Source organism: Hyperoodon ampullatus, assembly GCF_949752795.1.
Source record: "Hyperoodon ampullatus genome assembly, chromosome: 15".
NCBI lineage: Eukaryota > Metazoa > Chordata > Mammalia > Artiodactyla > Ziphiidae > Hyperoodon > Hyperoodon ampullatus.
Window position 1 is genome coordinate 54635317 of NC_136928.1, and position 26524 is coordinate 54661840.

Consider the following 26524-nt stretch of genomic DNA (forward strand, 5'->3'; position numbering starts at 1 on the left):
AAATTCTCAACAACAGAAAGAAAATTCGTCAATAGGATAAAGGGCATCTATGAAAAACCCACAACTAACATTATACTTAAGGGTGAAAGGCTGAATGCTTTCCCTCTAAAATAGAGAACAAGATCAGGATGACCACTCTTGGCATTTCTATTCAATATTATACTGGAACACTATATTATATTGTTCTAGTCAGGACAATTAGGCAAGAAAAAGAAAAAACAATTCAGACTGGAAAGGAAGAAAACTATATTTGCAGATTACATGCTCTTGTATGCAGAAAATCCTGAGGAATCCACTAAAAAAACTATTACTAAGAAAATAGGTCAGCAAAGGTGCAAGATAAAAGATCAATATATAAAAGGTAGTTGCATTTACATATACCAGCAATGAATATTCTGAAAATGAAAATGAGAAAGCAATTTCATTTAAAATGGCATCAAAAAATTGAAATACTTAGGTGTAATTTAACAAATGTGCACATTTGTACCCTAAAAATATCTTTGAAAAAAACTGAAGACCTAAATAAACGTAAAACATCTCCTCTTCATAAACTGGAAGGCTTAAACTGTTAAAACAGTGACATTCCCAAATTGATCTATAAAGAGAAAAAACAATCCTTATCAAAAAGCCAGCTGGCTTCGTTGTAGAAATTGACACGTTGATCTTAAAATTCAGGTAGAATTCAAGGGATCCTGAATAGCTAAAACCACCTTGAAAAAGAACAAAGTTGGAGGACTCACATTTCCCGATTTCAAAACGTACTGCAAAGCTATAATAATCAAGACTGTGGTACTGGCATAGGATGGACAGAGAGATCAATGGAATATAACTGAGAGTCCAGATAGAAACCTATATGTTTATGGTCAACTGATTTTTGACAAAGGTGTCAATACGATTCAATGCAGTCTTTTCAAGAAATAGTGTTGTAACAACTGGATATCCATGTGCAAAAGAATGACGTTGGATATCTATACAAAGATTAGTTCACATCATATACAAAGATGAACTCAAAATGAATCACAGACTTAAAGGTAAGAGCTAAAACTATAAAATTCTTAGAAAAAACCATAGGAGTAAATCCTGAAGACTAAAAGACAAAGGAAGAATAGATAAATGGGACTATATTTTTATATAGTAAATTTATATAAATTATATAATTTTTATTTAAAACTTCAGTGCAACAAATATTACCATCAAGAAAGTGAAAAGACAACCCTTGGAATCAGAGAAAATATTTGCAAATCATGTTATCTGATGAGGTACTGTATCCAGAATATATAAAGAGCTCTTACAACTCAACAATAAAAAGACAAATCAATTCAAACATGAGCACAGGATATGAATAGACATTTCTCTAAAGAGGCTACACAAGTGGCCAATAAATACATAAAAAAGATACTCAACAGCATTAGCCATCAGAGAAATGCAAATCAAAACCACAATGAAAAAGTGCTTCACAGCCACTAGGATGGCTATAATCAAAACACAGGCAATAACAAGGGTCGGCGACGATGTGGAGAAATTGGAACCCTCATACTTTACTGGTAGAATTGTAAAATGGTGTAGCTGTTGTGGAAAACAATTTGGAAGCTCCTCAAAATGTTAAACATAGTTAACTCTACTCCTTGGTATATACCCAAGAGAACTGACATATGTCCATACAAAAACTTATGTATGACTATAACTCAAGTGGTTATTCGAGGTATACCCACACAATGGAATATTTGGTGACAAAGGGAATGAAATGCTGACACATGCTATACAACATGGATGAACCTTCAAAACATTATGTTGGGCTTCCCTGGTGACGCAGTGGTTGACAGTCCGCCTGCCGATGCAGGGGACGCGGGTTCGTGCCCCGGTCCGGGAAGATCCCACATGCCGCGGAGCGGCTAGGCCCGTGAGCCATGGCCGCTGAGCCTGTGTGTCCAGAGCCTGTGCTCCGCAACAGGAGAGGCCACAACAGTGAGAGGCCCACGTACCGCAAAACAACAACAACAAAAAAAAAACACATTATGTTAAGTGAAAGAAACTAGTCACAAATGACCACATATTATATAATTCTATTTATATGAAATGTCCAGAATAGGCAAACCTATAGAAACAGAAAGAAGATCAGTCACTCAGGGCTGGAAGTGGGTGGACGCAATGAGGAGTGACTGCTAACAGGTACAGGAATTCTTTTTGGGTTAATGACAGTGTTCTGAAATTAGCTTGTGATGAAGGTTGCACAACTCTGTGAACGTCTTAAAAACTACTGAATTGTATAACTGTAAATGGGTGAATTTTATGATATATTAATGATATCTCAATAAAGCTGTTAAAAAGACTCCTTACTGGGCTTCCCTGGTGGCGCAGTGGTTGAGAGTCCGCCTGCCGATGCAGGGGACGTGGGTTCGTGCCCAGGTCTGGGAGGATCCCACCTGCAGTGGAGCGGCTGGGTCCGTGAGCCAGGGCCACTGGGCCTGCACGTCCGGAGCCTGTGCTCCGCAACGGGAGAGGCCACAACAGTGAGAGGTCCGCGTACAGCAAAAACAACAACAACAACAAAAAAAAACAAACCAAAAAACCTCCTTCCTATATGAGGATTAGCAATGTTAAGGAAGTACTATGTCCACTTAGGGCCATGCATTGAATTTTCTCCCCTTAGAAATATTAGTAACATATTCTTTTAAATGATAATTTTTTTAAATCAGTGATAATTTATTCATACTTGTGCTTACTTCTTTTTAATTCTTTTTAAAAAATTAATTAATTTATTCATTTATTTTTGGCTGCATTGGGTCTTCATTGCTGCACACGGGCTTTCTCTAGTTGCAGCGAGCAGGGGCTACTCTTCGTTGCGGTGCGCAGGCTTCTCTTGTTGCGGAGCACGGGCTCTAGGCACATGGGCTTCAGTAGTTGTGGCACGTGGGCTCAGTAGTTGTGGCTCGTGGGCTCTAGAGCACAGGCTCAGTAGTTGTGACGCATGGGCTTAGCTGCTCTGCGGCATGTGGGATCTTCTCAGACCAGGGCTCGAACCCGTGTCCCCTGCATTGGCAGGCAGATTCTTAACCACTGTGCCACCAGGGAAGCCCTCACTTCTTGACTACAAGAAGTAGAAGATTTCTACATATGGACATGAAGACATCTTTAAACATTTTGCTAGTCACCTTTTCTGGATCATAAACAATTTGGACACGTGTTGTATTAAACTAACAACAACAACAACAAAAATCCTTGCCCTAAGTGTGACTTTTTTCAGGCTTAGGGTCAGTGCTAATAATCTGAATGGCTACATTGAGGAATTTTCTGTTTTAGACAGTGTAGCCACATATTCACAGATCCATGTAAAAAATAATAAAGGAGAAAGTTCTCTAAGAAACAACAGACTAACCAGATGTGAAACCAAAGACAGGAATTAAGTATAAAATGAACACTGATAACTACATCTCCCCTAGATTTTAAATAATCCCCAACTCCACACCAGAAAGGATTTTTTTCCACTTTTTATTTAGTTATCATATCACTCTCATTCATAAGGTGTTTTCTACTCACAACTCCAAGAGGAAACAATTGGCTTAGCTTTAGCTTAAGTCACTTAAATGAAGTGACTTTTCCTGTTAGGCTTGTTAATGATGACTGCACAGTAACATTAAATGTTAGAAAGCAACTTCAGTGCATTTAATCAGATCAGTTTTTTCCTTACAAATTGGGGCAAACTGTATTTATGGGTATGTATATATTGTATATTCATCCAGTGAAGTGATGAGTCTTAATGATTCAAGTCCTTCTAGCCCTTACAACTCCACTTGGTGTTTAACTCCTTCTTATACACAGTCAATGCTTTTAAAATACTACGTCAGCCAGTGATTTAACCTTCAAAGATAAACTTTCCTTATAATATTTCTAAGTAATGCTACAAACACCGTAAGAACATCTCAAAGAGTACTGGTGGAGTAGTGGAAAGAGACAAGCTTTGGAACTATATAGAACCTGAGTTAAATCCCAGCTCAATCACAAGTGATTGAACCTCTATGGATCTTGGTTTCCTGTTTGTGCAAAGGAGATATTAATGAACATTTTGTTGCATTCTTGTGAAGACTTAAAGTACTATATGAAAAGAATTTAGTACAAGGTCTGTCATCAGATACTGAATACATGGTAGCTCTTATTCTTACTATTTCATTGATTTTAGCATTTGTGATATTTGTTCAGCTGCCCCCAAAATAGATCTGACCTGCCATATGCCTGTTTAGTCCAAGTCTAAGTAATAATCTATTACTGACATGTATTTTGGGGGAATCTGAGATAGTAAAACCATCTATATTTGCAAGTTATCACCAATTACTCTCCCAAGAAGCCTAATTCTAAAATTCCACTATTTCAGAACCACTCAAATAGCACCTCTAGTTACATGTCCACATTTCAAAGTTTATCTTCACCTTAAAGATCTGTTTTTCCAAGATTCTGAGCACTATATATGAGGAGGATTTTGAATATGTTTTGACTTTCTAGAGGTATTAATTTGTATCCAACAGCCAAAGGGGAAAACTTGCTACCAAAAAACTCTACATTGTTAAATTTAGTTAGAATTAAATAAACTGGCTGATTTGAAATATTTGTTACATAAATAAAAATATTTATATAAGTGTGTTCACAATATTTTCACCTTATTAGAAATCAGCATTCCATATTTTCTATGGGTTTAACTTTTGGAAATTGATTTTATCTTTTTCCTCTGCCTCTTTAAAAAAGAAATTAAGTTATTTGTAATGAGAGCTACTTACCAGCAGAGGCAATAAAAAGGACTCAATTAAAAAATACAGATAATAAATATATATTACCTAATAACCTTGGAAAGGTACTATACAATGTCTGCAAAGATAAGTAATTAATAACGATTTCAGGAAACATACCTTTATTATCTACCTGTGTAGCATTTAAAAAAGAAAAAAGCTATAGCACAAACAAAAGCTCAACTGGGTTATTTCAGGTTCAATTTCCTTCCCTAAAAGACAACGAGGAGAGAAATTTTCGATACCACAGAAAATTTCACAAAGGAGGTCAAGTCTGCTGAACTGTCACCTTCCTTAATGAAGACTATTCTGACCTCCCTATCTATCGTTTTGCAACTGCACCCCTTCCAGTTCCCTCTTGCTATGCTCAACCCTCCCCCACCATAGCTCTTCATTTGCTAACTTAATTAGTTATAATGCTTGTTTTTCATTCGGCCTCCACCCCTGACACACACTAAAATGTGGGCTCCACAAGGGCAGGGATTTTTGCTTTGCACTCTGATGTAGCCTGAACACCCACAATAGTGTCTAACAAATGGTAGGTGTTCAAATAATTATTGAATGATTAAATGAGTATACATAACAGAAAAGAACAAAAAGCATAAAACTGTGCCACTTAAAAGATTAATTTTCCAGGTCAGATAGAGAACATTCCTGAATAATGGTTAAACATCCCACCACTCAGATTACTCAGCTCACATTTCCCTTAAAGACCCTACCTGCCTGAGTGCGTTCCTATGGCCACCACTGTGCCACTTGGATGAAAATCTGCACAGTGTCCTGGTTCCTAGAAGAGAGACAGACAACTGTTGGGGAGTACATGAGAAAGTCTCCCTAGATCTATGGGAACAGTGGCAAAACATATTTGAAAATAACTTGTTTCACATAAACATGGAATCTCAATCAACTTTACTGCAGCCAATGGTAATACCACACGGACATAAGAGGAAAAAGGATTTCAGAGCAGGAAGGGGACATGCTGGCAGAGTGGTGAGGGGGAAGGACCACCAGCTTGTGGCTGGGCAGTGGAACAACAGTAAGGATAACAAACATTTGTACAGTTCTTTAGAGTCTGCAAAGAACGTGGTTACACCTTTTAGGCTAGAAAAGGTGGGTATCTGGGTGGGGTAGGGAGAAAACACAGTAAGAGACCAACTCAAAAAGAAGAGAGCAGAATCTGTTAGTGGGCAGTACTTACTGAACCCAACTGCACCACCACCAGAGACCCCAACATATCCATAACAATTAATACGCCATAAAGATGTGAAATCTTTTTTGTTTTTACCACTGAATCTGACAGAAAACCTGAGCTTCTGTCCTGTTATTTGCTGCTGTGCAGTAGGTTCACGTACTTTGTGCCTAAACACTCTCCCTCCACCCCTTCCCCTTTACTGAACTGTAGAAATACACTTGGGTTTTAACCAACGCTGAGTCCTATTTGCTTTGCTGCTACCATCTGCCATTTTAGGGAGATTCTGTGGGGAGATTATAATCACATTCTGCTTTACTCACATCTACGAGCCTGGTCCATTCCAGCCTGTGTTCCACCGAGTTCCACATGCACACCTGTCTGTCCTGAGCACATGTCAAGAGCAAATCTTTGAAGGGATGTGTGGCAAGACCCCAAAGCTCATCAGTATGACCCTGAAAATGAAATACACCCATTGTTATAAGAAACAAAGGGTATCATCAAAAATACTCAGTTAATGGTTACAATCATACAGCTTACCTGTACTTCTATTTGGAAGCCGTCATTAAACGTTCCTCGTAAAATAAAGTTTCGTGATGTGCCTACCAAAAATTGATCTGCCTTTCCTTCTGCTACAGCTCTGATTGTTCCATACTGATCAGGAACCTAAAAAAAATTTGTAAAGTCACCATATACATACTAACATGCATTAATTACCACCTGAAGACCGTAGTTATAGCTGTATGCAATTATGTGGTAATAAATGACAGAATTTCAAATTTGAAAGTAATAAGGTAATCTTATACTAATAAATTATTTGTTCAGACAATTACATTTTATTACACAGAAGTTATAGTGCATTAACATTCTTTGGTTCAATTTTAAATTCATATTTTTATATGATTTCAAGAGTTAAGGATTAGGAGTAGGTGATAAAGGAATAAGTTCTGATAGATCACATGAAGACTGTGATCTGGTTTTGTTACTTACTGGTTATATTATTTTGGGTAAGTCATTTAGCCTGAGACAAATTTCTTTATCTATAATATGGGGATATATCTTCTTGGAAATGAAACCCAAGAGCAGTACTATCAGAATCCTCTTTTATAGACAAGATTTTGTCTACAAAGCATGTTATGAGTAGAAAAGACTGAGCATAAATTCAAAATTTAAGTCATCAACAAACAGAAGCAATATTAAACTGAGTGAATTGCCTTTGCTCTGGCAATCACTGACTAAAATACTATTCTAACCCATTTCACTTCCTGAGATCTCAGTTCAATTAACAAACTTTCACTGAGCACATAATACCTGTTAGGTTTTATGGATACACTTGGTTCATGCAATGAAGCAGACACATACATAGATAAATAGCAGTTATCATTAAGCCCATTGTTATTATTTTCAAGTTTTAAAATTAAGCTGGTCATTTTGTATACCTTGGAGTAAGATATAGTTTTCAACGAACGTCTGTTAAATTTTAAGTTTATATGGTTATATTTTTGGGTCACTAAAAAAATAATCTCAGAAATAAATAAGCAAGTTAATTATTCTGATTTTTCTTATTCTTTCAAACTATTTTGTTTAGTGAATAGTCCTTTTTTGTTTTTGTTTATTTTGAGGGAATGAAATGACAAGAATGTGCACCAAATTTCCCAGAAAAGTGTAAGTTATCTCAATGTGGGACAAAAGACATGAATTTAGAGGGTTTAATATTTAAAAATTTTTATGTTCCATTTTCATCCTTACCTCTATTTCTCTTTCAGGATTCAGATCATGATCCCACAGAATTATTTTTCTGTCTTTCCCGCCTCCAGTTAATAACATACCATTTCTCATCTGACAAAGTGTGAACACACTGCCATCATGAGCTTTGATTTGTTTGCTGATCTGATAAACACCTAATATGATGAGGAGTAAAATAAAAACATGAGTGATAACATTTTCCATCAGATTTTAGTCTTTTTGGAAGAAAACTTTAGCAGAACTGTAGAGTGATTGCTGAATGACTCAACAATCAAAAACCTATTTTCAGCAAGTCTTCTGCAAGGCAGGTAGTAAAGCTTTAATACAATCTTTTGCATTTATGTCAATAATCAGTTACTCTGAAAATATTTCAAAATACATTCTTACAAAAAGGTAGGCTAAAGCAGTGATAATTCCACAGAAAACAGAGGGTATATTAGTCTCAGAACTTTACTACCTTTTATAATCATCTTACATGGTAGTTAGGGTAGGTATTATTACTCTTCTGATTTTAGAACTAAGGACATAGGTACAGAATTGGCTTAGCCAATACCACACAGTTAGCTAGTGACAAAGCTGTGACTAGGACTCAAGTCTCTTTACTCAATGTTCTTTTACGTTTGCAGAAAAAGCCTTCATTTCCTCTCGAGGCAACAGTCATAATATTTAACATTTAACCACTGCTGAACTGGAGGACTTCTGCTCTGTCAGGGATAATAACCCCTTTAATTTGCTGAGATACTGGGGAAAGTGTGGGGCAGAAGAGGCACTGGCAGCTTGCAGCAGTGGCTTTTGACCAACCAGAAAAGTATTTTAAAAACTGATCCAGCCACACCAGTGTGATAGCTGAATGACAGCCCAGTTTTCTTGTATGCTCTCAGCACTTCACAAGTACCCAGGAAGGGACAAGGCAGGTACGAAATATAATCAGAGCCTCTTTCTTAAAGGTGAACATAAGATTTCATGATGCCTTACTCAGAGAAACTCTTCATTCAGCTAGTGAAGCTGCTAGAGTAAGAGAAAAGCTTTTTAGAAGATGACAGCTTGCAGAATTAGTTACCAGGTTCAAAATGGCAAGGTAGAACCTGGTTTAAGTATGACCAAGTCAGTTAATAAATACACCTTAGATCCCTTGGAAATGAAAAAAATTACAAGTTTAAAAATTGTTCAGTGGGGGGCTTCCCCGGTGGTGCAGTGGATAAGAATCTGCTTGCCAATGCAGGGGACAAAGGTTCGATCCCTGGCCTGGGAAGATCCCACATGACGCGGAGCAACTAAGCCCGTGTGCCACAACTACTGAGCCTGCGCACCTAGAGCCCATGCTCCACAACAAGAGAAGCCACTGCAGTGAGAAGCCCACTCATCGCAACGAAGAGTAGCCCCCACTCGCTGCAACTAGAGAAAGCCCGTGCGCAGCAACGAAGACCCAACGCAGCCAAAAATTAATTAATTAATTAATTAAAAAAAAAAGTTCAGTGGGGAAATGGGTGATGGTGGTTTAAGGTACAAATTTCCAGTTATAAGATAAATAAGTTTTGGGAATTTAATGCACCGCACGGTGACTATAGTTAACAATACTGTACTGTACATTTGAAAAACGTTGCTTAGGTAGTGCATCGTAAAAGTTCTCAGAACAAGAGAAAAACCTCTACTATATGAGGTGATGGATGTTAACTAAACTTATTGTGGCAATCATTTTAAAATATATACATATATTGGGGACTTCCCTGGTGGCACAGTGGTTAAGAATCCGCCTGCCAGTGCAGGGGACACGGGTTTGATCCCTGGTCTGGGAAGATCCCACATGCCGCAGAGCAACTAAGCCCGAGCGCCACAACTACTGAGCCCGCGCTCTAGAGCCTGTGAGCCAAAACTACTGAGCCCACGTGCCACAACTACTGAGCCCACGTGCCACAACTACTGAAGCCCGTGTGCCTAGAGCCCGTGCTCCGCAACAAGAGAAGCCACCGCAATGAGAAGCCCACACACTGCAACGAAGACCCAACACAGCCAAAACTAAATTTAAAAAAATATTAAAAAGTGAATTTAGAAAAAATTAAAAATATATATATCAAATCATTTTGTTGTATACCTTAACTTACACAATGTTATATGTCAATTATACCTCAAAAACGTGCAAAAAAATTGTTCATCAACTTTAAATGGATAAACAAAATGTGGTATTATTCAGCCACAAAAAGCAATGAGATACTAATACATGCTATAACATGGATGAACCTTGAAAACATTAAGGTTCGACTGAAAGAAGTTGGTCACAAAAGACCACATATTCCATGATTCCACTTATATGAACTGTCCCACACAGGCAAATCCACAGAGACCAAAAGCGACAAACGGTTGCTAGGGACTGAGGAGAAAGAGGAATGGGAAGTGACTCCTAATGGGCACAGTGTTTCTTTTTGGGATGATGAAAATATTCTGAAGTTAGTGGTGATGACTGCACAACTCTGTGAATATATTAAAAATCACTGAATTGTACATTTTAGAAGGGTGAATTTTGTGGTATGTAAAGTATATCTCAGTAAAGCTGTTATTGAGATTGTTCATTTTTACTCATCTATTTGAGCTGCCATTACATTGTTAAAATTAAAATTTGTAGAGTTTTGGTATCCTAAAAAAAATTGCTACAGCTGACTCTCAAAATTACTCAGTGTGAGGCTGCTAGTGGTACAAATATTTAATAGATAGGTATATTTGGCAGGGAGAAAGGAACGGGCTTGCCTACTCTGCAGTACGGCTTGCCTGATTCAGCAAAGCTAGGAGCAGAACTCCAACAAACTTGCTATTCAGGTCAACTGCCTCGGCTCACATCAACATTCATCACCTAAAAATACTTTAAACATTGAACAACACAACTGTGCCCAGCAGGACAGCCAGCCAATTATCTATTATAGCTCTGATGTGACCAAGAGAGAAAGAACATCTGAGAGATGTGAATTTTCTGAGAGTATTGCTGGCTTTACTTGGGTATTTAAAAGTGGGGAAAAAAGTGGGGGCAAAGGGCTTGTTTTTCTCATGCATGGTCAAATTAACAACAGTAATCTGAAAGTACCACGGTACCATGTAAGAAATTACAAAACGCAGAGGTGTGGCATTTCATAGCTCTCTATCAGAATGCAAGAAAGTGAAATACAGTTTCTCTATTTTTAATTCAGTTTTCCCTACTTCTAAACATGACAAATACCTCGTTAAACACTTAAGATCTTCCTAGAAAAATGGAATCTTAGAAAATAGAAAAACTGAAGAACAAATGCTTCATCAAGAATAAAAATACCCTATATAAGTAATCAACATGGTGAGATACCCACTTTCTACGTCCTACCACCCCAGGATAGTTATTTCCTGAGGAGGACCTATATTAATTTAGCTAAAAATATGTCTGTGCTTTAAATTTAAACAAGTTACTGAAGCTTGCTTTAATAGTATTTACCCACAAAATAATTTATAATCCAAGATTTCCTTCTCATGGGTCTATATTTCTGACACTTTAATTTAAGCCAAATAATGTCTGAAATACCTGCCAAGAAAAATAATTATCCTTGTATTAAAAACCTACTGTACCTCCAGGCACAATCATGGCCAAGTCCATCCAAGCTTACTTGCAAATCCCCTTTTCAACTCTAGCAGAAACAAGCTTCCGTAAAAACCAAGTTTACCTTGACTGCCAAATAAAGATCCTTTGGAGGGCTTTCTGTGCCTGTTTAACTACAGAATCAAATATCAGGGAGACTTTGAAATTTATGTTATATTCTTAGCAACGCGCAAATGGGTCCATGTTGATTATCTGGAGATCAGGTAAACTGGTAGTGTTTCTTAGTTTCTTAAAAGAAACTTGGCAAAGATTTCAGAATAATGAACATTTTAATGGTGGTGTTGATACTCTCAACTTCCCCTCCCCCACTTAAAAAATTATGAATTATTTCATATAAGAAAAATTCTGAACCATTTCCTGTATGTAGGAAATAACAAATACCTTATACCCACATAAGAAATAGAAAATACTGAAACAACCTAAGTGTCCATAGATGGATGAATGGATAAAGGAAATGTGGTATATATATACAATGGAATAAAAAAGAGGGAAATCCTGCCATATGCAACATGAATAGACTGTGAAGACATTATGCTAAGTGCAAAAAGTCAGAGAGAGAAAGACAAATGCTATCAACATATGATCTAACTTACATGTAGCATCTAAAAAAAATAAACTCACAGAAACAGAATAGACTGGTGGTTGTCAGAGGCGGGGGAGGTGGGTAGAAGAAATAGGTGAAGGTAGTCAAAAGGTACAAACTTAGAAATTTAACGCAAAGATGGTGACTACTGTTTACAATACTGCAATGTATACTTGAAAGTTGCTAAGGGAGCAGATCTTAAACGTTCTCATCACAAGAAAAAAAAACTGTGAGGTGATGGATGTTAACTAAACTTATTTTGGTAATCATTTTGCAATATATACAAATATCAAGTCATTATGTTGTACACCTTGAGGTACACAAGGTTATACATTAAAAATGTTATAAAACTGGAAAAAAAAAGAGAACAGAAAATACTAATTACTTTGAAGATTCCTGTTAAATTACACTTAAGGTAAGGAAAAAATGGTTTGGAAGCGGGAGAGCTCCTTATGAGGCAAAAAACACAGTTTTGGTTTGTCTCCTATTTACTAGAATAAAAGGATTAGCTGTGAAATTATACTTCTGCAATCCCCCAAAGTCCCTTTTTCAGATGCAATATCACAGTATAGTCAAATTTTGGTTGATAAAGACTGCCATGGGTATAGAAATATCATATCAGGGAATACGCAATCTGGATTAATCTACTGAAATTTTGGGCAAGAATTTAAAAATGGAAACTATGAACATCTGTTCTGATCTTGGCTTACACATTTATTTCAATAAACTCACCAAATCCTTTCCAGCCATATTTACATACCTCAAAACCCCCAATATAAAGGAAGAAACAAAATTCTCAGCAAGTCTGCCCAAAATAGGGTCAATCATGTAGCAAATTTCATGTGCCCAGCAGTTTACAAGATTCGATTTTCTGTTTTCTGTTCGTGCATATGCAGATTTTCTCTGCACAAAGGCTAAGCCACAAGTTTTTCAGATGAAAACCAAAATAAAAACAACTTCTGAACCTTTCCCTGCCTCTCACCTCGCACATTAAGGCTAATGAAGGGTGCATTTATACCCAAACTCTGCTCAGAGTGGTAGGATAATATGTCAACAATTTAAGTCACTGTTTTGATAATATAATACTGTTCCTGGCATTTCTGATACTAAAAAAAATGTGCCCAGGAAAAAGAAAAGAGAGGTAAGTGGGGAGGGCAACTGATAATACTGTTCTTTCTTTTTTCTTAAGAATCCTCAACCAGGAGCTTCTGGGTTAGTGAACACATGGGGATTCGGGGAGAGTGGTGCGCTTCGGGAGGGCATGTAGGCTCTTGGCGGGCCCTTTTCCCAGGCCTTGCCCTGTGCATTTTTTCCATCTGGCTGTTCCTGAGTTATCTTCTTTTATCATAAACTGGTGATCAACTTTACACTGGCTACAGTGCTCAGGCCAGGTGTCAGTACTGGAGGGAATTTGGTGTCCATCCACTGTGATGCCTCCAACTGCACATATGGCCACTTGCTCACACTAAGGATGACAGTGAAATACTTGGAAGATCATCAAACTGAAATCAGAGAACCCATTTCAACTGCTAGCTCTGCAGACTCTGGGCTAATTAACAAACAAGTGTCTTCAATTCTTCGTTTTTATGCATGGAAAAGGGGTGTGAAGTGGAATAAAGTGATGTCACAGATATAAAAAAATCCCCAGGGGAAATGTCTCAGGAACCTCAGGTTGGTTCCCTGTCACCTCCCTTTTCTTTTTGTGGAACTCAGAAACTGACCGGCCTAGCTAGTTTTCTTTCTACTGCTACCACCTGCTACGCTAATAAAGAATCTCTCTCTGCTCCCAGCCTACTGATTTTAGAACAAAGTCTGTAATTTTCCTCTCATAACCTTCTACTTTGAAGGAAGTATACGGTTCTCTGGATATTTTTTCGGTTTTATTGTCCTTAAACAGAAAGGAAAAATGAGATTGAAAAAAGGCTATTTTTTAAATTTAATTTTTATTTTTTATTGGAGTATAGTTGATTTACAATGTTGTTACTTTCAGGTGTACAGCAAAGTGATTCAGTGACATTCTTTTTCAGATTCTTTTCCCACATAGGTTATTACAGAATATTGAGTAGAGTTCCATGTGCTATATAGCAGTTCCTTGTTGATTATCTATTTTATATATAGTAGTGTGTATATGAAAAAAGACTATTTTCAATATTTTTCCTCTAATTTTTTCATCTACCATAGAAAAGGTCAAAGTGGACCTGTATATTTGGGTGCAAATGGGACTTGAGGATAAAATATATCTGTGTTTTTGAGGAAAACCAATTTGAGGTAAAGCTGAATGAATTCCAAGGCCCACTACTGGGGCTGGGAAGAGGAGCTGTAGTGAGAAAAAGAAAAAGAAGAAAGGGACTAACTATGAGTTATTCTTTTTATCTCTCCTCTCCCATTTTACCATATGGCCATACACACTGTTCTTACACATATTGTATCTCCAGACCCAGCCCAGGAGACAGTAAAACCTACAGTCTGTTGCTATGTTGGGAAAAGGAGAAGAGAAAGGGAGGAAACATACCACAATGTAGTAATTGGGACTATCTTTCTATATTACAGATAACTATGTTAACCAACAGCTGTTAAGAAAAGGTCCTTGGAACCATCCTTTTGTGAGTTGATATGGATAATTTTAATCACTAATTATTTAGAAAATGATACCTCTAAATTTGTAGGTCTTTGGTTTTAGTATTCATTTATTATAATAAATTCGATTTCCACAGGCAAGTCAAAGGTTTCAGCTGGATTCCAATTCCAACAAGTAGAATTCTGAAGTAATGGAGTCTGATTATGTGATATTTTACTACATTACTATTCTTATATTATCCATTAACAATAAAAAATTCAAGTTTTTAACAGGGAGCCACTTTTACTGAGAGCAATGTCATCCTGCATGACCTCCACCATTTAGCTACATAAGATCTCGGGATAGAATGTAGGTTATTACTCTTTTTCAAGGATAAAATCTTTCTTCTTACGCCCAAACCAGTTATTCTCATCTCTCTCTCTAAGATTTTTAGTCTTTTTTCCACCACAATACCCAATTTACTCTCAGATTTTGGGCAACCTTAAAAAGACTACTGATTGATTCTAGTAACTTTGTCTTCCATTCCATTTTCAACTGGGATTCTCAAAATTCTCCATTTTATTATTATAATTTTTAATATTTATTTATTTATTTTTGGCTGCGTTGGGTCTTTGTTGCTGCGCACGAGCTTTCTCTAGCTGTGGTGAGCGGGGGCTACTCTTCATTGTGGTGTGCGGGCTTCTCATTGCAGTAGCTTCTCTTGTTGCGGAGCACAGGCTCTAGGTGTGCAGGCTTCAGTAGTTGTGGCTTGCGGGCTCTAGAGCGCAGGCTCAGTAGTTGTGGCACACGGGCTTAGTTGCTCCACGGCATGTGGGATCTTCCTGGACCAGGGCTCGAACCCGTGTCCCCTGCATTGGTAGGCCGATTCTTAACACTGCACCACCAGGGAAGCCCAAAATTCTCCATTTTAAAACTGGCTATTCTATACTTAGCTGTTCTACAGCCTTAATGTTCTATTGAAATTAATTGCAAGCTCCTTTGGTCTTTCCTTGGTTCTTATTCTTCTTGATCTCCCTACAGCACTGAAACTCCTGGGAATTCTCTGCTTCCTTGTTCAGGTACTAAATAAAAAGTTCTATCTTGCTAACTTTTTTTTTTTTAAATCTCACTTCTGTAACCCCTGTAGGCTCTTTTCTGGTCATCTAACTGTGGGACTAAGGATCCTTGGCCTCACAGCTCTTCTCTCTTCCATGGTGAACTCAACCAATTTTAAGGATTCTTGTGGATAACTCAGAAAATCTGTATCTTTAATCCCTATTTGAATTTTCATCGGCTTAGTATATACTAGTTTAAATTGATAAGAGGAACTGCAATTCACTATTTTTTAAAATTGTACTTCCTTCATGCTGGCTATCTCTTGTTTTTGTTAACACATGACAAGTTTATTCACACTATCCTGGATGCTTCATGTTCATAACCATCTTTCTCCCTGAACTTACATTGATCCCTAACTGGGATCAAAGTTCCATTATCTTTTGTAGTGTTGCACATTCATTATGGCTTAACAGAAATATCATTTCTTCTGTGAAGGCTTCAGAAAATACTGAAGATTGGGATGACTTCTCTCTTAATCTTTACGGTGTTTAAATTAACATGTATCTGTATCATCTCTAATTATTTTGTATTAACCTCCTGGAAGGAAAGGTACAGTGTAGTAAAATGTAGGTTACACATGCTTAATAAATGAGTAAATAATTTAATTAAAAAAAAGACTATCATGAAGAACCTTAAAAACAAAATGTATGTTGGTGACTCTCATACTGTCTCCCTGCAGCTCTCTCTCTCCTGGTTGGGGTAAGAGATGGGACTGCAATAGCAATATGCGCAAACTGAAAGGAATGACTTCAATATGAGAATACTGTACCTTTAGGCCCTTTCCCAGGTGTGGGCTCTACAGTAGTTTTGCTCCATATAAGTATGACTCCACCTGAGTCTCCAGTAAGAACATCTCCATTCCCCAAGAATGTCAAACACTGCACAAATTTTGGTTTTTCATATTTCTACAATGAAACAATGAGAATTTTCAGTTTTCCCTTTGGCATGATGACTTTATGCTTACTCAACAATTAAAAAATTAAAGTTTTATAATGAAGTTATAACATTCTGGTCCTTACCCCAAAAACTCCCTGTTTTCTTGTTAGTGAATTGCCACTCCAGGTCCAGAAAAAAATGTGAGATTTACCACAGGTTATTATGGTATTTGCATCTGTTGGATGGAATTCCACAGCCAAAACAACTTCATTTGTTGTCTGCGGAAAGAGAAATAAAGCTTTAGATGAATGTATATCCTTATCTCCATTAAGTACCAATTACAGGTACTGATAATCAAAGATAGGGAAAATTTTTAAGGAAATGCCTTTTCTTCAAAGTTCTATTTTCCTGAAAAATTTTAATAATAGATTTTTAGAATAATGATTTAAACTTGATGTCCTTATCCTACTATATCATCTTTTATGCTATCTATATATAATAACTCTGCCCTAGGAAGACATTTACACAAATTAGTTTTAGGTTGTTTTCATTTCTTGCACATTCAAGGAAAAGTACGCTAAAACTAGCAAATGAAAGAGCAATGTACATGCTGTCTTAAAGACATTGCCATTTTGGTCTTAAAAAAGAAAACAAACCAGTCTTATCTTTATTTGTACTATACTACTGACCATTCATTCAGGAAAATATTACTGATTTAGAGATTCATCCCCATGCTGAGAACGTAAAAAGTAGATACAGAATGGTCACTACTGATTCCTACAGAATGAAAAAACAAAAAACAAAGAGCTTTTATGCTCTTTCCTCAAAAAAACCTAGGAAAGGGACCTCATTAAACTTAAAAGCTTTTGCACAGAAAGGAAACCATAAACAGAACGAGAAGACAACCCACAGAATGGGAGAAAATATTAGTAAACGATGCAGCCGACAAGGGATTAGTCTCCAAAATATACAAATAGCCCATATAGCTCAGTATCAAAAAAACAAACAAGCAAATCAAAAAATGGGCAAAAGAGAAACAGACATTTCTCCAAAGACACACAGATGGCCAAAAGCCACATGAAAAGACGTTTAACATCGCTAATTATTAGAGAAATGCAAATCAAAACCACAATGAGGTATCACCTCACACCAATCGGAATGGTCATCATCAAAAAGTCTACAAATAATTAATGCTGGAGAGGATGTAGAGAAAAAGGAACCCTCCTACACTGTTGGTAGGAATGTAAATGGGTACAACCACTACGGAAAACAGTATGGAGGTTCCTTAAAAAATTAAAAATAGGGCTTCCCTGGTGGCGCAGTGGTTGGGAGTCCGCCTGCCGATGCAGGGGACACGGGTTCGTGCCCCGGTTCGGGAAGATCCCACATGCCACGGAGCAGCTGGGCCCGTGAGCCATGGCTGTTGAGCCTGCACGTCCGGAGCGTGTGCTCCGCAACGGGAGAGGCCAAAACAGTGAGAGGCCCACATACCGCAAAAAATAAATAAATAAATAAATAAAAATAAAAATAGAATGACCATACGATCCTGCAATCCAACTCCTGGGCATATATCCAGAGAAAACCATAATTTGAAAAGATACATGCACCCCAATGTTCACTGCAGCATTATTTACAACAGCCAAGACATGGAAGCAACCTAATGTCCATCAACAGATGAGTGGATAAAGAAGATGTGGTACATAAATACAATGGAATATTGCTCAGCCATAAAAAAATGAAATAATGCCATTTGTAGCAACATGGATGGACCTAGAGATTATCATACTAAGTGAAGTCAGACAGAAAAAGACAAATATCATATGCTATCACTTATATGTGGAATCTAAAAAAATGACACAAATGAATTTATTTACAAAACATAAACAGGCTCACAGACATAGAAAACAAACTTATGGTTATCAAAGGGGAAAGGTTGGGGGAGGGGCAAATTAGGAATTTGGGAGTAACATATACACACTACTACATATAAAATAGATAAACAACAAGGACCTACTGTATAGCACAGGGAACTATACTCAATATTTTGTAATAACTATATGAGAAAAGAATCTGAAAAAGAATATATATTGTGTGTATATATATGTGTATGTGTATGTATACATATGTATAACTGAATCACTTTGCTGTACACCTGAAACTAACACATCATTGTAAATCAACTATACCTCAATAAAAAAAATATATATATAAAAAAGTACAGGGCTTCCCTGGTGGCGCAGCGGTTGAGAGTCCGCCTGCCGATGCAGGGGACACGGGTTCGTGTCCCGTCCCGGGAAGATCCCACATGCCGTGGAGCGGCTAGGCCCGTGAGCCATGGCCACTGAACCTGCGTGTCTGGAGCCTGTGCTCCACAACAGGAGAGGCCACAACAGTGAGAGGCCTGCATACCACAAAAAAAAAAAAAAAAAAGTACACTACTAGGGATGTAATGTACAACATAATAAATATTATTAACACTGCTGAATGTTATATATGAAACAGGTAAAGAGTAAATCCCAAGAATTCTTATCACAAGGAAAAAGATTTTTTTTCTATTTCTTTAATTTTCTATCTATATGAGATGATGGATGTTCACAAAACTTATTGTGATAATCATTTCATGACAAATGTAAGCCAAATCATTAAGCTGTATACCTTAAACTTATACAGGGCTGTATGTCAATTATATTTCAATAAAACTGGAAGGAAAAAAGAAGGAAAAGGAAAAGATAATGTGTTGATAACAAAGCAAAATTAGTCACCTCTCTTCCAGAATTGGAATCTTTTAAAAACTAATTCAACAGTCCTTAGTTTTCACTTGGAAAAAAATCAAAACTACTCAACAGCTGGATCTCATGCCAAACTGATTAATCAAGGATTATAAAGCTAACTATAAATATTCCCAAGTATACAAACCCATGGTTCCAGTGGTAAGATATTCAAGATATAAACTGAATAATCTATGAAAATAAATCACTTTGAGTATGAGTGTGGCCTTACAGGATATTTTAACTTTTTATTGATGTATACTATATAATCAGAAAAGCTTACAAATCCTAAGCACATAGCTTGATAAGTTTTCACAAATTGAACACACCTCTGTACACCTCTGTATCTAAAGCAAGAAACAGAACATTACTAACATCCCAGAAACACCCCAGATCCCTTTTCTACTCACTATCCCCTCCCACTGCTGAAGTAACCATGATCCTCATTTGCAGCAGCGAAGATTAGCTTTGTCTGTTTTATTTAAATGTAATAATACAGAAGGTATTCCTCTGTGTCTAGCTCATTTTATCAACGTTACATTTGTGAGATCCACAAATGTTGGTGCATATATTGTAATTTGCGTTCTAATTGCTGTATAGTATTCCTTTGTATGGAAAGACCACATTATTGATATACCCATTCTCTTATTGATGGGCATTTGAGTAATTTTTTCTTTTATTTTTGATTACTTGTTTTTTGGTCAACACATGTATATACTTCTTTTGGGTTTATACCTAGGAGTGGAACAAGATGGGTCAGAAGGTACGCATATGCATGTTTTCAACTTTACTAGGTAATACCAAACAGTTTTCCAAAAGGGCTGTACCAATTTACATGACTAGCAGCAGTATACGAGAGTTCCAGTTACTTTACACCCTCACCAACCTTGGTGATTTTGTCTATTCTTACCGATTCATATTTCCACATATATTCAGCTTGTCAATGTCTATAAAAATCATGCTGGGATTTTGACTATGTTGAATGTATAGACCAATATGCAGAGAACTAACATCTTTACTATACCGGCTTCTATCCATTACTACTGTATAATCCTCCAATTATTTAGGTCTTCTTTAATATCTGTCAATAAGGTTTTGAAGTTGCCTTACTGAATTTTAAATTTACATAAATTAACAAGTAATGTATTAAATCCCCAATCCTTGTGACATAAGCCAGGACAGAGCTTATCTACAGAAGAATAAAGTTAACACACAGGGAGAAGCTAAGAAGGGAGACAGAGAATCAGTGATCTAGTCCCTGAATCAAATCATTCCTGAGGCAAAATCTCCCTCTGACCTTTACTAGAGGTTTTCTTTAACTCTCTAAACATGAATCAATAAACGCTCATTAAATTTGCTTTAGTTGTTTTGAAGTCGTTCGCAATGAAAGAGTTCTAATACAGATATTTGGGATACAGAGTTGAGTGAACTTGCTGACTGACTGGGTGTGAAAGTGAGGGAAAAGGAATCATGAATGATGCCCAAGTTTCCAGCTTGAGCAACTAAGTGGAATGTGATGCTAGTCACTGACAGGCAAACTGGCTGAGGGCTAACAAGTATGGTTAGTACAGATTTGGACACATTGCTTGTGACTTGCGGGATGGGGCATTCAAATAAAGATGTCCAGCTGGCGACAAGAATTGCTCTTGTTACTCTGGGCCAGAGTGAGCTGATGTGGGACATGGCAGGTAGAAACCAAGGCCATGGGAGCAACAGGAACAGCATATGATATCAACAGAAGATATGGGGTATAACTCTCAGAAACACCAAAGGTTCTGGAAAGGAGGTCCAGGAGTGGCCACTAGGAGGAAAACCGTAAGACTTCATCTGGTAGCCTTTCCTACAAAGGACCAAAATTCACATATTTCACTTCGGTGTAACTTCCCTATGTTTCAATGTTAAATTACTCTGAATGATGGCTGAAAGACAATCTATCTTCATTTATGTTTTTTAAAGTCTGAGGTTTCCTGACACCTTATATTCCTTTCAAGTACAATCAAATCTACTCTACTACTTTCAAAAGATTAACATATACTATTTAAAAGAAATAATCTCTTTTCATCCAACAAGCTGAAAGCTTGAAGCTTACACAAAACTAAGAGAGAGCACAATTGAAGAGGAATGTGACGTTATTTAAGAGTATAGCAAATATGTCACAGGCTTTTAAAGGCCATCCTGTCAGGGCTTCCCTGATGGCGCAGTGGTTAAGAATCCACCTGCCAATGCAGGGGACACGGGTTCGATCCCTGGTCCGGGAAGATACCACATGCCGTGGAGCAGATAAGCCCGAACGCCACAACTACTGAACTTGTGCTCTAGAGCCCACGAGCCACAGCTACTGAAGCCTGTGTGCCTAGAGCCCATGCTCCGCAACGAGAAGCCACGACAATGAGAAGCCCGCACACTGAAATGAAGAGAGCCCCCGCTCGCTGCAACTAGAGAAAGCCCACACGCAGCAACGAAGACCTAATGCAGCCAAAAATAAATAAATTAATTAAATAAATTAAAAAAAAATTTTTTAAACCCATCCTGTCGCTTTGAATCCCTTTGAACCTGTCAGAGGGAGGCCATTTCTGAGCCATATGAATGCAGTTGCAATGCTAACCTCATTCCTCTCTTACAAGTTATAGCCTGCTCTAAATGAAAGGATTAACACTATTCTATAGCAACTATAAAGGCTGTAGCATTTTATTTAATAATCCCATAAACATAATTAAAACCAAAAAACTTATCATTACATATGCTTTTCAGTTATGTCAGCCACATTCCAAAGGTTGAATTTTTCCTTTAGATTTTTTAATATTTAAAGATTGAAAAAAATAACATATTTTGTTAAAGAAGAAGAAGCCAAGTAGAGTATACAGTCTTAACTTTGAGATTACACATCCAACTACTTTGGCATTTCAGTAGTACAATGTGTCTGAAATATCACTGAAAGTGGCTGAAGCTGCTTGACTACTCTATCTTAAAACTGACTACCATAAGAATAATGACAAATCAATAAATTTGATGAATTTGGCCAGCCGGTGCTTTCTTGAAACCTAAGGATATGCAATATACTTCCAAGGATTTACAAAACAAATAATGTATTCTAAAAGACAGTACCCAATTAAAATGTTTTTACCTTTATTTCTGCTCCTTTTGATTTCTTCTGCCAATCCCATACAGTAAGCATATGCTCATTGGAGTCATCGATAACACATAAATGAACACCTGAATCCTAAAGAAAAGTCAATTTAAATAGGCATTTAAAAATTTTCAGATAAGGCTGACTTTCTAAAAAGAAATAACATATTATTAAAACTGCCAAGTTTAAGATAATCCAAAATCCTTTAAGCTCATGGTTCCTTGAAATATAATGAATATATTATTTACTAAGACTGTATTTTCTTCAGAAATATAATAAAAAGTCTTAAAAAATTGTTTTTCCATTTCTAATTTTTTTCCCTAGGTTGATCTCCACTTGCTATCTAGCCACTTTTATTATTCAGAGATAGCAAATAATTAATTTGGAGGATATCCTAGTCCCTTCTGCATCTTAAAGTATTTTCGGCTTTAAAGTAGTCTGACTGCATTTAAAGTATATTCCTTTGAGGTAGATGTGAAATGTATATAATTTTATAACTTTGCTCCTAAATTTTGGTAGTTTGATAGAACAAGCTAAAATTAATGGCTACTTTAAAGTTTGCCAATTTGTTTTCCATGATATACCTGATTTACATTAACATGAATAAACAAGATAAAAACATAACTAATGCCTCCCAGTTTAAGAAAAAGAACTGTGGATGATACTAAAAGATTATTTTTTTTCTAGTAGCATTTGTAGTATATGCCTTATGATGTCTATGGAACAAAGAAATATTGTGGTGATAAGTGAGAGGTACCAAGGAAGTGCAGAGCTTACTTTCCTCTTTATCTTTCTTTTATCCTGTATTGGAATGATTACCTAAATGAGGAAAAGTCAGAGTGTGAGGCAATCCAAGACAGTCTTAACACTGTAACAGTGGTATCAACAAGATCACAACTGTTCCTGCTACAGAAATTTTGGGGGGTAAAAAAGGTGGTAAAAGTATTTCCTTTCTGTCCTCTGATCTCCTTTTCTAAATGCCTTTCTCCCAATTCCTGACTCATTATACTCCTTGACATTCAGTGCCTGCAAGCTAGTAAAGTTCCTATATCCACCCAAACTGATCTTTCTGCTCTAAAAATGTCCCTTGCTCCTCCATGTCCCACAAAACATCCATAATCCAGAATATAGCTGCTGACAGTTAGGAACTGAAGAGATAATATGAATACATAAATATATCCTAAAGCATGAATGATGCCCAATAAAATCTGGAGGTATATTTGTAATTGAAATTAAAAATTATGATCCTAAAATAAAGACGTTTTCCTGTATACTCTATAGTAATTACATATAATTCAAGAATAAATAGAATGTTTAAATGAGCAACATCTTGTTTTATTTTCACAAAATAAAGTCTCAAGGCTTAGGTAAGATTGCTAGACACTGAATTTTAAATGTAAAATCATGCTGTCGGGGCTTCCCTGGTGGCGCAGTGGTTAACAATCCGCCTGCCAGTGCAGGGGACACGGGTTCGAGTCCTGGTCCGGGAGGATCCCACATGCCGCAAAGCAACTGAGCCCGTGCGCCACCACTACTGAGCCTGTGCTCTACAGCCCACGAGCCACAACTACTGAAGCCTGAGTGCCTAGAGCCTGTGCTCTGCAACAAGAGAAGCCACCGCAATGAGAAGCCTGCACACCGCAAGGAAGAGTAGCCCCCGCTCATTGTCACTAAAGAAAGCCCGCACACAGCAATGAAGACCCAACGCAGCCAAAATTAAATACATAAATAAATTAATTAATTTAAAAAATCATGCTGTTATCAATTCAGAACCAAAACCATTCATGATTTTAGGGAACACAAAGGTCTGATTGTTTCCTTTACTCCAATATGACATTAAGAAAAGACAATACTTGTGGCAGAACTGGCCAAGTTTCATGTCTGTACATTTTCTAAATAAAATAGATCTCCATGATTCAAGCTGAAGCAAAAGCACATCTTATTGCTTGTTTCAATTTTACTATGCTACGTATGCATTCCTTTAACCATTTCCTGCTATTACATTAGAATTCTATTTCAGGACAGAACAAAGTAAGTATAATTAAGGGAAATATCCTAGATCCTATCTAAACCAAAGTACTTTAGCACTTAGGTTAAAATGCTGGCCATTGTTAAGCAATAGCTAACATCTAATTTTTCAATTCAATTATCACTTTCTATGAACACAGACACCATCAAAACTGAGCTTAACTTCTTTTCTGTGTCTTTGTGCAGCTGGCAAACTCCCTTAAATACTTACTGCTTTTGAAAAATCCAGGCATCCTACTCCACGCTCAAAAGTTCCAAGTCCAATAATTTGCAGTGTAGATAGACTAACTGAATCCCACACTCTGACATGGGGTTGCAGGGGCTGCAGAAACAAGGGGAAAAACACAAGACAGCAAGACAACTAGTACTTAGGTAGATGAAAATAAATACCACTCCCACAAGAACAGTTTACATATGCCCCCAAAGAATCTTGAGCAGGTATTTTCTTCTCATACCATGAAAATAAGGAAATAACAAAAGTGATAACAGTAGCAGCACATTTACTATGTGTTATATACTATTCTAAGTATATTACATCTATTAATTCATTTAATTCTCACAGACCTATGGGTTAGGTGCTATTTATTATAACCACCATTTAACAGATGAGGAAATTGAAATGGAGATAATAACTTGTCTATAGTTATCCAGCTGTTAAAAGGTGGAGTCAGGATTCTAACACCAGCAAATTTGCTCTGGAAATCCTGCTTTTAGCATTACTTTCATTCCTGAGAAAATAATACTTTTTAAAAGAATCAGTGTCCAATAAATTGCTAAGCAAACAGTCCTTAAATAGAATTTACAACTGGAAGGGGTCTTAAAAGTCATCCAATATAACCCAACACCTTTTTCTTTAAAGAAACTTTAAGTCAGAAAAAGTCATGAGTAGTCATATACATGCTAATCAGTCATCATTAATATTCACTGTTGATCCTTACAAATAAGGGATTTGTTATGTAAGCCAATTTAACAGTACTGAAGAATAACTGAAAAATTTTAAGTGTTATAATTTCTAGTCATATATAAAATCAAGGGATTCATCAATTTAGGGAAACATTGATAAATTATTCTATGTTTAAAAAAATTTTTTTAACAAGCTTATCAGTTCTCCCATTTTTACAAGTAAATAGTTTCCTTAGGGAGAACACTTATTTTTTTTGAAAAAAATTTTTTACTTTGACCCTCTTGTTTTTTTGGAATGTTATTACATCCTAATATTTTTTCCCCTGCTTATACTAGAAATCCCCTAATAGTTAAATTTTAAGAGAATAAATGAGTTATGATTAAAATTATAATCAATTCCATTCTAATATCAATATCACTAGGTACAGAATGCATAAAACTGTGCCACTCACCCTTCCATCCTTATCCACTCCAGCTATCTGTCCAGTTGCAATCCTAATTTTGTCAGGATGTATAGCAAGGCTAAAAAGCAGTATTAACAACAATTTTAAATACAGGAAAGACAGAAAACAGAAGAAATATGCCAATTAACATTTTTCAAATAGTTTTTAATCATTAAAAAAATCTCAACATGACCCATTTGTTTTATTTACTTTAGCAAATCAAATAAACATCAATTATCTAAAGGATTTTTCTAAGTTTTCAGCTGTACTACTTCCTTCTTTGTTAAACTGAACAAATTATTAGAACACTAAATCTGAAGAAAATATGTACTCATAATTGTGGCATGATAAATTAAACTGTTCTCATTTGTTCAAGTTCCTTTCTAGTCCTGCACCTAGGAATAAATATTCACGTGGTTTTATTACAGTGAAGATGAAATATTGTATTGTGTAATATTACTTTATTAAAACATAAGCATGGGCTTCCCTGGTGGAGCAGTGGTTAAGAATCCACCTGCCAACTTTGGGCAAGAAACTTTTAGGTACAAATTGAAAATACTGCAAAATATATGCCCACATTTCTCATGCTAAACCTATGAGTGATGAGCAAGATTTTTAAAAGGATGTCTTCACATCCATATCTAGAATTCTTCTACATCTTGCAACCAAGGGGTAAGCACAACTGAGAATGTAACTTTTTTGTTGTTGGTATGTATTGCTCATTACTTTCCGGAAGAGTAGTATCAATTTAAATTGGCATAAATAAAAATGTTTTAAAAGTGTCACTAAAACTTCCC

General features: G+C 36.6%; 1 protein-coding gene across 2 annotated transcripts in view; it reads right to left on the reverse strand.

Annotated features, from left to right (window-relative positions):
* The window catches only part of EML4 (EMAP like 4), a gene marked incomplete at its 3' end in the record, with an annotated part of 162809 nt that overhangs the window by 21344 nt on the left and 114941 nt on the right, over positions 1-26524 (reverse strand). For both annotated transcript variants that reach the window (XM_079720477.1, XM_079720476.1), the window contains exons 10-18: positions 25737-25806; positions 24593-24703; positions 22351-22446; positions 16602-16736; positions 16352-16487; positions 7717-7868; positions 6508-6633; positions 6291-6422; positions 5498-5565 (exon numbers count right to left, since the gene is read on the reverse strand). In XM_079720477.1, coding sequence (XP_079576603.1) covers positions 5498-5565; positions 6291-6422; positions 6508-6633; positions 7717-7868; positions 16352-16487; positions 16602-16736; positions 22351-22446; positions 24593-24703; positions 25737-25806 — 1026 coding nt within the window. The remainder of the gene's footprint in view (positions 1-5497; positions 5566-6290; positions 6423-6507; positions 6634-7716; positions 7869-16351; positions 16488-16601; positions 16737-22350; positions 22447-24592; positions 24704-25736; positions 25807-26524) is intronic.